The sequence below is a fragment of the Ostrinia furnacalis genome, unplaced genomic scaffold (genome assembly GCF_004193835.3).
Source record: "Ostrinia furnacalis isolate ACB-3 unplaced genomic scaffold, ASM419383v2 OfSCF7378, whole genome shotgun sequence".
In the NCBI taxonomy this organism is placed as follows: Eukaryota; Metazoa; Arthropoda; class Insecta; order Lepidoptera; family Crambidae; genus Ostrinia; species Ostrinia furnacalis.
This window is the reverse complement of record NW_021137617.1, coordinates 29,381-45,720: the sequence shown is the minus strand read 5'-3', so window position 1 is coordinate 45,720 and position 16,340 is coordinate 29,381. Positions and strand designations below refer to the sequence as shown.

At 39.1% G+C, this 16,340-nt stretch overlaps 1 protein-coding gene across 1 annotated transcript; it reads right to left on the bottom strand.

Moving 5' to 3' along the window:
• Positions 1-351: 351 nt before the first annotated feature.
• On the bottom strand, positions 352-12,452 carry LOC114364331 (succinate--hydroxymethylglutarate CoA-transferase). Its single transcript, XM_028320449.1, is given in 8 exon segments — positions 352-1,139; positions 5,074-5,207; positions 8,022-8,185; positions 8,935-9,058; positions 9,882-9,894; positions 10,556-11,344; positions 11,457-11,634; positions 12,046-12,452. Coding segments are annotated over 7 exon segments (1,659 nt in total). The 5' UTR covers positions 12,347-12,452; the 3' UTR covers positions 352-1,139; positions 5,074-5,117.
• Positions 12,453-16,340: the final 3,888 nt, after the last annotated feature.

The following is a 16,340-nucleotide window of genomic DNA, read 5'->3' as shown; positions in this document are numbered from 1 at the left end:
GATAGAATCGATAATAAGATATGATAGAATACCTACTCTCAATATGATCGATAAAAGCAATCTAATTGACCTAATACTATTTTTATTACCCTAATGTGATATGAAATACTATGGAAACTTTGCATATTCAACGACCTCTATCTCCGTATCCCCGCGTATTTCAGGATTGTTGTCATACTATGAAATGAAGTACTAGTATTAAGCTTTAATTTAGTACACTTTTTGTTTCTGTTGGTTTAACGCCCAATATGCCCATCATCCTTTCTGACTTCACCATACCATTTATATGCCCGTGTTAACATGGGCTAGTGTCGGCTCATATACCCATTTACCTAACACCCTGTATAAGTATAAATAGCACGATCTTACTGTTATAATTTCTATTTTATCTTCAATAGTTAAATACAGTTAAGTGATAAAGTTATGGAAACCTTTACCAGTTTGACAATTGAAACTTAAAAGACATCTTATAAATAATTTAATCAATAGTCTTCAATGTAGGACCGCTATTTCCATTATAGCTAAAATGTGAGAATTGATGGACACTATTTTAATAGTTATTCCCTGTGTGACTGTGTTTCAAGACGCACTGATTTTATCTGAAATATTATTTAAAGAATTTCAAATTTTAATAGGATTTTTTTTGCTGCTATGCAAATACGTTTCTTTATCTTATTTGGACAATGACAACATAATACAGTACACATATTATATCAACAGTATCTTGTAGAATTTGTTCTCGACTCCTGAATTCAGCAAGGAATAACAATAACTTGTTAAAGCGTGTCGATTGGTTGACCAATGTCATAACGCTGTCATAACGCTAGACAGACGGCTTAGAGCGGCAATACACGGACCGCTTGAAGCAGTCAGGTTCGACAGCTTCAAGCTGCGACTGCACAGTGAACTGCAGAGTTCTATGGACGCACATACACGAACCGCTCGAGCAGTTGCAACTGATCCTGACTGCTTCAAGCGGTCCGTGTATTGCCGGCCTTAATGAAAAGCTGCACGCAGGCCATATGCAACCAGTCGCTTTGGAAGTCAATGAATTCATATTCTTCATGTAGGTCCTAACCTAAATATAAGATTGCAACATTTGCAACACAACTGCGCCAATGTGTGGAAACTAACGCCATCTGTAATTAAATGCGCGCTGTCATTAGTTGGCGTTGCAGTCGCTTTGCTACAGTAACTTAGGAACGGTTTCCATCAAGACGGAGCGGAGCGGAGAAATGTTTTGAATCAGATTTTTTTCAGATTGAAATTGACAGACTGAAATATTATTAAAAACATTTCTCCGCTCTGCTCTGCTCTGCCTTGGCGGAGACCGGGCCTTAGTTTTCTAAAATCCGTGAAATACGTGCCGGGCAGTTATGACAATGAATGGTGATAAGGATGTCCTCGGAATAACATTACTTAAGTGTACAAAATGGAATATTCCTTAACGTACCATTGGGGCGTGGCTTGTCAACGGAGTGCGGAGTTACTCCGAAAAACGTTATCCAAAGTTTCAAATGTTGGCATCCCTCTCACGCAATCGAGATGCCAGCATGAGCGGCGGCGACAGATAGACTCGAAACTACGTCGATAGCGTTTCAGAGTAAAGCCCGGTCCGTAAGCACGTAGAATTTTGTCCAATGACCCCTAGCTACCCATCCTTATCGCTCGCGCGTAATTATATTGCTGTCGCGACTGTGCGACTGGCACCCGCAGTGAGTGTACGAGCACGATAGCAACATAATTACGCGCGAGCGATAAGGATGGGTAGCTTGGGGTCATTGGACAAAATTCTACGTGCTCACGGACCAGATTAATAGCTCCGCTGGGCGTGGGTTGTCACTTGTGAGTAGCCTAGGGCGCGGGCCGGGCTTGCGGCGCGGGCGCAGGCTCAGGGCTGCTCGGCTTCAACGTGATCGACGCCGTCGCTTCCGCTGGTCCATCCTGGAATAAATTTACATTATTTGACAATAGTTTGGTGTAGTTAAGTGGTGCGGAGTCGTGTACCGGACTGCGAGGGCAGACGTCGCGGGTTCGATTCCCGCATTTAACTCTCATATAATGCACGTCACATCTAAGGTAATAGTACATTATGGAGCATTTTCATTAGTCTATAACTCGTTCGGTATACAGCATGCGGGGACTCTCCGCATGCGAGATAACGACCAATGAAAGTTGCAAGTCGATACGCGTTCGGTACAATGCCTGCGGGGATTCCCCGCATGCATTATACCGACCGTGCTATCGACCAATGAAATTCATCGTGCTATCGACCAACGATATACAGCTTGCTTGCGGGTCTTGAGTCAAATATTTCATACGTGTACTTGTTAGATTGGCCCTGTGGCACGCGTTCCAGAAATCTCCCGCACGCCGCATGCGAACCCTATCGACTAGTGAAATTGCGCCATATTTATGCATATTGAGTTTCTTGCGCTGCTTCTTCTCAGCACTGGCCCATTTATTGTCCCGAAGCAGTGGTAGGGTTGATACTGGGACGTGTAAAATTGCTTTTAAAAAGCCTATTTGCAAAAATAAAGGAGTTTTAGTTCTTATTATAACTCGTAAATAGTACTATGTAATTTATAGTTTTGCAATAAATTATTAAATAATGTACACGAGTCTTCATGACTAATTAAATCCTCAGTATTTTAACGCCTCATAAATAGTATGTCACGAGCTAGACTATACACCAGGCAAGCAATAAGGCTGGTTTTAGAGTCACGCTGACGCACGCCGAAATGTATGAAGCGTCGGCGCCGAGCGATCAGCGTCACTCAGGAACGTTCCCTTCAATTACATACATATGGATCTGTCAGCGCCGACGATCAGCGAGCGGTCAGTGCGATTCTAAAACCCGCTTAACACGATCACTGCTGAAAACACATACGGGTGTGTTTTTTTGATCGCAACGCCTGTGCGGCCGCACACGTTTTACGTGTTTTCTTAATTCTCCATACGGCAGTGCGGGCTCACACGTAAAGCGCGTTTTGCCGTTGTAACGCCTATGCGGCTTCACACGCAAAGCGTGTTTTGCCGACGTAACGCCTATGCGGACAACACAACGTCTGTGTTTTGATATAATAAGTAGAATTTATCTCTGTGGAATCTTTATTTTGATAAAGTTTAATGAAAAATAATAAGTGTCATAAAGAAGGTATAATTAAAGGCAAGTGTTTGTATGGATCAAGGGAAAATCATAAATAATTAAAATCGGCGCGGCTTATAATTTTGGTAGGTTAGCTTTTGCGCATATTCTTTTAGTTTGAAAAAGATAACATTATTTTAGGATCCTTTTATTTTCAATTTTGAGGCTAGAATTACTGAGAAATCAATAAGTGCATTGTTGAAAAAAGGTCAAAAGATCGAGCGCGGCGGCCCCTTTGTTCCGACATAAGTTGTGCATTTTACTGAACTTAAAGGTCAAGAAAACGTCTATTATTAAGTTTGCACGTGCAAGTCATAAAGATTTTGTATAGAACAAAAGAAAATGATAAGGAACGGCGCGGCTTAAAATAGTTTCGGTAGGCTAGCTTTTGTGCATACCTATTCTTATCCCTGAATGCGCAACTTTTTGCTTATGAAAATAATGTAAAATACTATGACTCCAAACACAAATATTTAATTTATATTGGTATTTATTTTTGATCTTATGATAATATATATTGCTACGAATATATATTATCATAAGCTCAAAATTCGTAGCAAAGTAGTATTTTTTTAACTTTCTCTTATTAAAACGTTTCACTCCCGAACCCAGAGGTTTTCGCGAAGTCCGTGCGCGCAGCTCTGCGAAGCGACCGAGCGAGTAAGAAGGAATGATTTGATCATTTGCGTGTTAGAAAAGGACAAGAGATGTGATGACGGACGAAACTGGGCATTTTAAATATGAACTTTAAACTCAAAGGTGTAAGGTTTAGATTTCCTTGTCATGATTCGTATGATTTCATTATGAGGCAGGCAGATGAAATGAATGATTTTTCACTAGTCGCGCGGTTATTGATTGTTGCATTCATAGGTACTGTGCTGTGAAACTTGTTGTTTTTTGTTGTGCGACATAAAATGAAACAGATATTGTTACATTTCATATTTTAGCTAATTAGCAATCGTTCATCATAATTCATACTTAATTAAAAGTAGCACATTATATGAAAGAGCTACATTAAAACACTGCGAATGAAAATCATTGCCTGTGAAATTTCGCATGTGAAATCGTATGAAAAAAGATCATCATTTCATAAAATGAAAATGAATGAAAAATAGCAATCATTTCCATGCCTAGTTTCCATCAAGGCGGAGCGGAGCAGAGAAATGTTTTGAATAACCAATGAGGGTTTTCGCGAATGAAAGATCCGCTAGATGGCGGGACGTGGATGTGGGGCCTGACTGCAGCGTGATTGGTGGATTTTGACATATCTGTCAATGTCATGTCAAAAATAACCAATCATGCAGCATTTAGACCTCGCGTCTACGTATTGCCATCTGGCGGATTTTTCATTCGCGAAAACCCTCATTGATTTTATTCAGATTGAAATTGACAGACTGAAATATTATTAAAAATATTTCTCCGCTCTGCTCTGTCTTGGCGGAAACCAGGCCTTAGTTTGCTATAAAATCCGTGAAATACGTGCCGGGCAGTTATAACAATGAATGGTGATAAGGATGTCCTCGGAATAACATTACTTAAGTGTACAAAATGGAATATTCCTTAACGTACCATTGGGGCGTGGCTTGTCAACGGAGTGCGGAGTTACTCCGAAAAACGTTATCCAAAGTTTCAAATGTTGGCATCCCTCTCACGCAAACGAGATGCCAGCATGAGCGGCGGCGACAGATAGACTCGAAACTACGTCGATAGCGTTTCGGAGTAAAGCCCGGTCCGTAAGCTCGTAGAATTTTGTCCAATGACCCCTAGCTACCCATCCTTATCGCTCGCGCGTAATTATATTGCTGTCGCGACTGTGCGACTGGCACCCGCAGTGTGTGTGCGAGCACGATAGCAACATAATTACGCGCGAGCGATAAGGATGGGTAGCTAGGGGTCATTGGACAAAATTCTACGTGCTCACGGACCAGACTATATCTCCGCTGGGCGAGGGTTGTCACTTGTCAGTAGCCTAGGGCGCGGGCCGGGGGGCCGGCGCGGGCGCAGGCTCAGGGCTGCTCGGCTTCAGCGTGATCGACGCCGTCGCTTCCGCTGGTCCATCCTGGAATAACGATTCGTATTATTCGACGACCGTTTGATAGTAGTGCGGGGTCGTGTACCGTACTGCGAGGGCAGAGTTCGCGAGTTTGATTCTCGCATTTAACTCTAATATAATGCACGTCACATCTAAGGTAATAGTATAGTTCCAAAATACTGAACTGTCCTATCAATGACATTGACAGTGGGGCGCCACTAGGGCATGGAATACCGGAATAAGTTTTATACCGGTATTGATACCGGTATTGAAATTTCAATTACCGGTATACCGAAATTTCGGTATTTCTTGAGATACTGCTATTTACTGTTTAAATGTTTCCAAGAACGATTAGTAAGTCTCGTTTGCGAAAAGTTATTAATAGGCCAGTAGAATAAGACGTGAAAATTAATCAAATCGGAAATAATTCCTAAAGGTTTTGTTTTAATAGCTTCATTTGTTGCTCATTAAGACTATCCTAAGTTTTCGACTTCGACGGAGTTTCGGTATTTCTTGAGATACTGCTATTTACTGTTTAAATGTTTCCAAGAACGATTAGTAAGTCTCGTTTGCGAAAAGTTATTAATAGGCCAGTAGAATAAGACGTGAAAATTAATCAAATCGGAAATAATTCCTAAAGATTTTGTTTTAAAAGCTTCATTTGTTGCTCATTAAGACTATCCTAAGTTTTCGACTTCGACGGAGGTGTGGTGGGGTCCCCCGAAAGGGGCATTTTTCCGGTTTTATGGTTATACCGTATGAATAAAGGACTTGCAGTATAGAATATTGATCTTCATGGCAGGTGAAGGGCATTTAATCCTGCATTGAATAAGACGAAAGTCATATATTTTAGACAAACCGTTTTCGTGCTTATCTTCGACAAAGTAAAAAATATGCGTATAATTAATGACCCTCTCTAAGTTCAATGGCTCGTCACCCGCTGGATCCCAAGCCTTGAAAAGGGCCACCTTAACCAGCGTATTCCTGTCAAGCCTCGCGAGTTGGATTCGCCTATCCTTATTCATCCCAGCCGTTCCTTTACTACGGTTACTGCGCCTATTCCTTGCTCTCTCTTGAACGATTTTCGTGTTATCTACTGTGGCTGCCCCTCTTCCTTGCACCCTCCTGTACGACTGCGTTGCCTATTCTTATGCCTGGTCCTGGTCCTGGTAGTTAAGGATCGGCTGGGAACAAGGATAGGCAAATCCAACTCGTGTGGCTTGACAGGGATACGCTGGTTAAGACGGCCCTTTTCAGATTTGGGAGCCGTGTGGTGACGAGCCATTGGACGTAGAGAGGGTCATTAATTAATACGTATATTTTCGTGCTTATTAAGATGCTCGTGCTCGCTTCAATGATATCAGCAGAACTGACTTGACTCAATCAATTATTGGAATCGATATGATGATTCGAATCATTATCATCTGAATCAATATTAAAAATAAGTATAAAAATAAAAAGAGATGGTGTAAAACCTATCAATGACTTTCCATTAGTTGAAAAACTGCCGATATTGCAAAATTAGATCACTTTTTTCGAAAAACCGAAATACCGGTATTTTCCCCTTAAATACCGGTATCAAAATACCGAAAATTTTGACCGGTATACCGGTATTTCGGTATACCGGTATACCGGTATCCATGCCCTAGGCGCCACCGTCAATACCGAATCGCTGGTTCCGATTTTTGCCATGTTGGAAATCATTTAGTTGAACGATGGTAGCGCCCCCCTGTCATTGAGTTTGGTGGGACAGTTCAGCGTGGGTCATCTATACATTATGACGCATTTTCCGACTCCCCGCATGCGAGATAACGACCAATGAAAGTTGCAAGTCGATACGCGTTCGGTACAATGCCTGCGGGGATTCCCCGCATGCATTATACCGACCGTGCTATCGACCAATGAAATTCATCGTGCTATCGACCAACGATATACAGCTTGCTTGCGGGTCTTGAGTCAAATATTTCATACGTGTGCTTGTTAGATTGGCCCTGTGGCACGCGTTCCAGAAATCTCCCGCACGCCGCATGCGGACCCTATCGACTAGTGAAATTGCGCCATTATGCATATTGAGTTTCTTGCGCTGCTTCTTCTCAGCACTGGCCCATTTATTGTCCCGAAGCAGTCGTAGGGTTAATACTGGGACGTGTAAAATTGCTTTTTAAAAGCCTATTTGCAAAAATAAAGGAGTTTTAGTTCTTATTATAACTCGTAAATAGTACTATGTAATTTATAGTCTTGCAATAAATTATTGAATATTGTAAGCGAGCACAGGTACACGAGTCTTCATGCCTAATTAAATCCTCAGTATTTTAACACCTCATAAATAGTTTGTCACGAACTAAACTATACACCAGGCAAGCAATAAGGCTGGTTTTAGAGTCACGCTGATGCACACTGACCGTCAGCGCTGACAGCCGAAATGTATGAAGCGTCGGCGCCGAGCGATCAGCGTCACTCAGGAACGTTCCCTTCAATGAGGGCTATCGTTTTAGCGCTTACCAGTTAGCGCCACTGTAGAGTAAGGTCCTGTCACTTGCTAGTCGCGAAGACAGTGGCACCAACTGGTGAGCGCTAAAGTGGTAGGAGGACTGTCGCATTTGCACTCATCAAGATGGCGCCACTGTAGAGTAAGGTCCTGTCAATCGCCAGGGGTGCCAACTGTTAAGTATAAAAACGATAGCCCTCATTACATACATTATGGATCTGTCAGCGCCGACGATCAGCGAGCGGTCAGCGCGATTCTAAAACCCGCCTAATTGGAAATCCTTGGAACCTCTTCCAATGATTTCCAATTATTTTGGACGTCATCTGGCCGATAAAAACGAACCGACATGTTACCTGCGTGTCTGTGGTTGTGGTGGTGGTGGTGGCGGTGGCTTGTGCGTGCTGCTGATGCTTCGCGTGGCGCTTCTCCACGTGGCCGAAGCAGTGCTCGCACTCGTCGTCGCTGTCTTCAGAGTCCGACTCCCCGAAGCGACGCGGCTTCTCGTATATGCAGCAACCTGGAAAATCATAGAACAATATTTGTAAAGTAATTTACAGGCTGTAAAAAATATTGTTTCTAGTGGATGAATCCACCCACGTATACGTCATTTACGTCCTTGTAGGTTTTGTTGCAAGCAAATTGACATCAAATAAAGATTATTGAACTACCTTAGAATTCATAATTTTTGCAATTGTTTATGATTGTTTAAGTATTTCTTTCTATTGTATGCGAAACACATCTGTGCGTTCCACCAATGATGATAAATTCCGTAACAAAGTCATTTACATATTGCCACCATGTTTTAGGTTTCATTGTAATCTATTATACACACAATATGAAAATTAGCAATAAAATAATCGTGAAAATCGCAAAGGAGCATAAAGGTATTATTTTTTAGCAATCTCGATCTTTAATTTTGGTAACCAGGATTAGACTGCGTGAAATCCAGGATTTTGTGGCTCATAATCCGGACATGTCAACAGCTCATCGGACGCCTTCTAAACTAGACAAATCCGGGAAAACCCGGACGGATGGCAACCTTATCTGTGACAGTGGTTCGACTATTACAAGTATTCGGCCAATGGACAAAATTTCAGTCCTGACAGGCTAGGATTCGCGCCGTGATAAAATCTTATCGATGGTTTTAGACAACTAATGTATAGGCCCAATCGCGTAAAATCGATAAAATGGCGCGATAAACGCTTATCGCGGCGCGCATCCTAGGTCTACAGGAGAAACCAAAAAAAAATCAGCGTCTCGACTCACACTTGGACTTCTTCTTGTTCATGTGCTCATTGTCGACGGTGTCCTCCGTCCACACCACCTTCTTGCGTGGCTGCGCGCGCGCCGGCCGCAGCGTGATCACCGCCACGCCCTGTCCCGCCTCTTGCTGGGGACACACTCCATTTTAAACCTTATGGCCTTGTTCTAACAGCGATAATAGCTTATAGTTTTCATACCTACATATCAAATCTTTCAAGCTGTATCTAAAGTTCATTATCACACACTGCTGGGCACACACGCCATTTTAGACCTTGTGGCCTTGTTCTAACAGCTATAATAGCTTATAGTTTTCATACCTACATATCAAATCTTAATCAAGGGGTATCTAAAATTCATTTTCATACACTGTTGGGGACACACGCCCTTTTAGACCTTATGGCCTTGTTCTAACAGCGATAATAGCTTATAGTTTTCATACCTACATATCAAATCTTAATCAAGGGGTATCTAAAATACATTTTCATACACTTGTGGGGACACACGCCATTTTAGACCTTATGGCCTTGTTCTAACAGCGATAATAGCTTATAGTTTTCATACCTACATATCAAATCCTTATCAAGGGGTATCTATCTAAAATTCATTTTCATACACTGCTGGGGACACACTCCATTTTAGACCTTATGCCCTTGTTCTAACAGCGATAATAGCTTATAGTTTTCATACCTACATATCAAATCTTAATCAAGGGGTATCTAAAATTCATTTTCATACACTGCTGGGGATACACTCCATTTTAGACCTTATACCCTCGTTCTAACAGCGATAATAGCTTATAGTTTTCATACCTACATATCAAATCTTAATCAAGGGGTATCTAAAATTCATTTTCATACACTGCTGGGGACACACGCCATTTTAGACCTTGTGGCCTTGTTCTAACAGCGATAATAGCTTGTGCAGTTCTCATAACTACATCAAACCGTAACCACTAAGGGGTATCTGAAATTCATTTTCACACCATCGCTAATGGCGTATTAGAACTTCATACATTAAATTAAAATGAATACTTTATGATAATATTGTCGATAAAATTAGTAAAATTGAGAATGCCACATGGCACTAAGCTCGCCTGCTGTACCAATATTTATTATGTGTGTGCAATAAAGATTTTAAACAAATAAATAAAATTCGAAATAAGAAAGTGCGTGAGACCACGCAATCAAAGTCTATGGCAAATAAGTAGGAATAGTCACATAACCAGCAGTTGTTTGTATCATAAGTATTAGATAAGATAACATTAATATTACAGTCAAATCTTCAGTACAATTTACTTACAGTGTCTTCTTATCTGTGTTACAAAAAAACTTGCATCACCACAGTATCAAGTGCTCTTAAAGGAATTAAATAGAAACAACAAAACCATTCATATTTACATTTAATAAATTAAAAGTAGTTATACTAGATAAATTGTCCATAAAATAAATAATTTATGTCTTAAAACAATAATAAAAATTGCAAGAACTGGCGATTTAAATGGTACTAAAAATTATTTTTAATTTTATTCTATCTTTGTACTTTGTTTATGAATAAACTTACACACTATCAATACCAATAGTAGGAAAACTTAAATATATTGTAAACAATTTGAAAAACTATTTACTTGGACCATTACCGAACAACCTTATTTTCAAACAGCCCATCGATTTCACTATCATGGTACCCTAGGAAGTTCTTTAGGACATCTCTAGTGTGTTGCCCTAACGAGGGCGGCGCGGTCCTCACGTAGTTGCCCCCTTCGCTGTAAACAGTCGAAGGTCCCACCAACTTGATCGTTCCCGCGTCAGGATGAGGCAGCTCCTTGACCAGCCCTATCGCTTTCACGTGTTCATCTTCGAAAACATCTTTCATCTTATTCACAGGCCCATTAGGAAACGTAGCTTTACTGAAAATTTTCGACCACTCTTTACTAGTTTTCGTCTTTATGACATTGCTTATAATTTGAATTAGGACTTCTCTATTCGTTACTCGCAATGAGTTGTCTGTGAAGCGTTCATCGTCAATCAACTCTTCTTTGTTGATGAGTTTGCAGAAGTCAGCAAACTGTGCGTTGGAGCCTGTGCCAATAACCATCTGTCCATCTTTGGTATTGAACGCTTGGTAGGGGACTAGGTTGGCGTGTGCCGTACCCCACCTCTGGCCTTCGATACCGCAGTTGAGGTATATGGTGGCGACGTTGATCATGCTAGCTATCTGTGTAGATAGCAGGTTGCAGTCTATCTTCTGCCCGCGGTTGGTCTTCTGCCGGTAGTAGAGCGCGGTCATGATGGCGCCGTAGGCGTGGAGGCCAGTGGTCACATCCGTCATGGCTACTCCAGGTTTGACTGGGTTTCCATCTTTTTCCCCAGTGACATTGACTAGCCCACCCATTGCAGAGGCTATGACATCATACCTGAAAAAGATTTTGAACAATTTTGGAAACTAGTAACTGAATATTGCTTCTGCAGTATTGTACTGTTTACTTCTGCAGTTTTTCCCAACTGGAATGTCTGTAAAATACCTACCCAGGTTTGCTTGCATAAGGACCAGTGGGCCCGAACCCTGTGATGGCACAGTATATCAGCCTGGGGTTGATTTGTTTCAGCTTCTCGTAGCCAACGTCCATTTGGTCCAGTTTACCGGGTATGAAGTTTTCTACTAACACGTCACATTTCCTGGTTAGATCATACATCACTTTTTTCCCTGAAATAATTTTGATCAGACATTACGATAAAGATACATATTTTGTAAGTATTTGATAATTCAATGCAGAATTTTTAATTTTTCTTTTTTGAAGTTTAAAAGACGTTACAAACACCAAAGTTCTTTTTATGTTATATTTAATAATAATGAAGATATCAAAAGATTTGTACTGTGATAGAACATGATTATACCATTTACACATAAAACTATGAAATATAAATTATGCACTATGCAGATAATTAGTAGAAATTCTGGGACAGAAATTATAATGTTACACATAAATTAAAAATTTTGATTTGTAGTTAAATATTATGGTCAGAGGGTAGGGCAAATAAAAACTTAATACAGAAAATAAAAAAGCAACAAAAATATTAAAAAACAGAAAGAAACTCACCTTCCTAAGAAACTCACCTTCCTGAGACTTAAAATCAATGCAGATGCTCTTCTTGTTTCTGTTCACACTCATGTAATATACAGAGTCTTTTTTGCCAATAAAGGGTGGTCCCCACTTCCTGGCTTCATCCCCTTCAAAACTCTCAACTTTGATCACATTGGCACCGAGGTCTCCCAAGGCCATAGTGCAAAAAGGGCCGGCGATTATGCGCGTCAAATCCAGAACATTGATGTCACTAAGCTGACCCGACACTTTAGTCGAGTAATGCGCCTTACTTAATTGCGTTTTTAAAACACTAGACAACTTAAACGTTAACATTGTGATCTCGTACACCACGCACGAATACTACATAAATTAAGCCTTAGGCGGTTGGCAGTTATCAAAAGAGTAAGATAACTGCTGCTATATGAACAAACCGCCTATGTAAATAACAATAATTTCTGTTTCACTTACCTCTTGTAGTGGGGGTGCGACGGTTGAAACCGCCGTGCTGGTTGTAGCCATCTCTTCAGGTCTCAGTGTTCGTTCTCCCATCAAGTTGCATAAGCGCACTATAATCACATCATCCACGTAAAATCTATGAGTAATTTTCTGAAAATTGGAAAGACAAACAAAATATTGATAACCTAACTTCTGGATACGTCAAGTGTCAAGTCAGTCAACAAAGTGTCAATGTCAAATTAAATCGAGAACTCACCCTCAGTTTTGGCCGTATCGTAAGGTATCGTATCGTTTTTTATAATTCGTTTATAATCGGTGTTCATTAAATAAAATTAAGTAAGCTATAATTTATTCATGAGAAAAATTGATAATTATCACATATTTAAATACTGAACTGAACGTTTTCTTTCAGCATAATAATTTGAGTTCGGTATGCGGATGCGCTACTTTGTTCGCAAACGAAAGCCTACGTAAAGTATCATAGCAATGCAGCTTTAGAGAGAGTATTGTTCATAAAGCATCAGGCGTTTAAAAATTGCTAAAAGCCGTTTTGAAACTTACAAGCACAAGCTGTGAGTGGTTCCTATTTCTATGGGTCTACTGGTCGTATGATAAACAGACCTGTATTAAAATGTGTGTGCGGTAGGCACAGAATCCGGCGGTAGGCAATGGTTCAAAGGTTCGAACCTGGCTTAACTGAGAGAGAGACCCGTGCCAGAGAAAGACTCTTGGAGTATGTATTCTTTGACCCGAGCCGTGCGACTAGCTTGTAAAATATGACACGGTGGGGTGTGATTGACGGTTGTCCCAAAACCCTAGATAGTACTTATATACAGGGTGTTAGGTAAATGGGTATATGAGCCGACACTAGCCCATGTTAAAATGGTCATATAAATGGTATGGTGAAGTCAGAAATTTGATATCATCATTTTAATTATTTTAATTTTCATACAAAATACATTTTATAACTTCAAAAATAAGTGCGAGTAAAGTGCGGCAGTGAGCTTCCGAAGCTCAGCTTCGTGGACATTTTTAGAGTAACGTTACCCATTATGACTAATGAGCAGTGAAATATTGTCCAGCGACCTGGATGGCATAGCATGGTGTCTCTACTTTTTGTCTGAAAAAGGAATGAAAAAATTCAAACTGAGCACTTGAGCAGAGATCATTTTGGTACCTCTATTAGGTAGTAACTAATTAATAAAAATCTCGTTAACCACTCCAAGCTAAAGCTTGTGTTAGGAGTTGGTTCACCATAATAGCCCAGCGGACGCGACGGGGTTCGAACTACTTACCGACTCTCGCTCGAGTGGGCATCGGTCATCGCAGCATTTGGGCCGTTTGTCGCATTTTTTTTAATTGGCATTAATAATTAATAAGAATTTTATTTCTTTTTATCTATCATTTGGTTTAGAATAAACTTTTTTTTTCTTCTCTTCATCATGGACTCGGAAAATCTCAGGAGTAGTAGGTAATAAGTATTATTGTATTTCAATTAGTAGAGACTACNTTTATAAAATCCAATTTACGGTACGATACGGTCCGATACCTAACACCCTGTATAATTATTTACCTGTATACAGTATTTGTTTTCATCCCACCACATAAAATAGAGTGTTTTGAACTCAAAAGAATTCATTGGAATAATTCCAGCGAGCGCGTAGCGACATAATANGAGACTACAACATGTGTGAATTTACAGTTTTCTAAAGCTTCCGGTCAGATTTTAGCAATGAACCAGCCTTCATGTAACTTTAACTAGTTTTTGCAACAGAGGCAGTAAGATTTGTGATTGAACAACGCGTGGGATCCACTTTGATGTATCCGACGGAGAATTAAAACTACGTTTGATCTCTATTTTACGATGCCGTTGCAGTATAATAGCCTCTTGACTAATGATGATAATTTCCTACGTGTGCCAGACTTGTGTTGAACTATTAGTTTGAAATAGGGCAGATGGAAAATAAAATAAACAAAAGGTTTATCGCTCATGGTCTGGGTCACTGGCTAAATAGTTACATCAAGTCAAATTTATCATAAAATATTATCTTTTCTTCAGGCTAAACTAACCATTCAAGTAAGCAAGTCAACCTGTTTTTTATTAGGTACACACCAAATTATACTCGTCCTACCATTTTCTTTTGTAGGTAGGTATTTGTCTAGTGATAGGTGGTATATTAGGTGCAAAACAAAATCAAAAGCTTTTTGTTTTTCTCATAAAGTGGTAAATAAAATTCCTAAAATGTCAACCAAAGCGTTTCTTTGTGTAGGACCGCATGTTGTTGCCCTCAACTGTTTATATTCACGAATACAGTGTGAGTCACGTTAAAGTGTACATATGAAAATAGATGAAACTAGACCTATTTTTATCGACAAAAAAGAGGTCAAAAAATTTTTGAGATTTTCTTTTAATTTTTTATAGAATTTTTTTTCTTCGAATTACTTATTGTAAAGAATACGTAATAACTTTTAAACTAAGCGGTATATCCTGATAAAATAAAAACAGTAATAATGCTAAATAACAGGCAATACTAAAAAAATACATAAAATACACAAAAAAGGCCAACAAATAATAAAAAATGATACTTTTTGAAAAAAATCTGCTTTAAAATTCGTGTTTTTTTGGTTATTTGATAAATTTCTCCAAAAAATGCCCCTATAACCGGTGGTTTTTATTACGTTGTATTATTTTCTATCGTATTACCTTCATAAAACCAAAAATCGCATGTCTCTATCCCTATCACAACGTTTGCAATGATCGTTTGAACAAAGGCCTGCCACAACATTATTCTCCGCTACAGGTAGAGACAATTTTAATTTTTAAAAAAAATCTTATTTTACTTCAAAATTTTTTGTTTTTATTTGAAATCTAACTTGTCTTTATCAAAATTACAAATCTAGAGCCATTTTCAGTTTCGTTGTTAATGAAGCATTGAATGGCGCGCCCGGAGAGGCTTAGTTCAAACGATCATTGCAAACTTTGTGATAGGGATAGAGACATGCGATTTTTGGTTTTACGAAGGTAATACGATAGAAAATAATACAACGTAATAAAAACCACCGGTTATAGGGGCATATTTTGGAGAAATTGATCAAATAACCAAAAAAACATGAATTTAAAAGCAGATTTTTTTCAAAAAGTTTCATTTTTTATTATTTGTTGGCCTTTTTTGTGTATTTCATGTATTTTTTTAGTATTGCCTGTTATTTAGCATTATTACTGTTTTTATTTTATCAGGATATACTGCTTAGTTTAAAAGTTATTACGTTTTCTTTACAATAAGTAATTCGAAGAAAAAAAATTCTATAATTTTTTTTAAAAAAATCTCAAAAAAATTTTAACCTTTTTTTTTGTCGATAAAAATAGGTCTAGTTTCATCTATTTTCATATGTACACTTTAACGTGACTCACACTGTATAAAACATACACTAATGACATAGGTATTTTACCGTGAATAATCATGTTGTAAGTCTTTTAAACAAAAAATACAATGTAATTTGACCACGTGGATACGATTTACAATACCTTAATAACTTAATGGAATAGACTAACAAATCCATTTTGTAGATTACCTACTTGAATTTAATAGATATATGTATTTACTTATTTATTAAGTTTGTTCTATATTAATTGATTTTTACTAAGACTCACCTGTACCTACCTGGACATTTTCACGTATCATTATTTTTATACCTACGTATCTCTTTCTCTATATTCTTTCAGCAGTGTTTTACTTTTTGGCTATAATAGTACTCGACTCTACAATTTTACATCTAGTACGGCAATTCGGAACTTGAATGAAAATATTGTGAAAAACACGTGGTTAACAGTTACCCGTGACCACAATACAATATTTACTAGAGGCTTCGC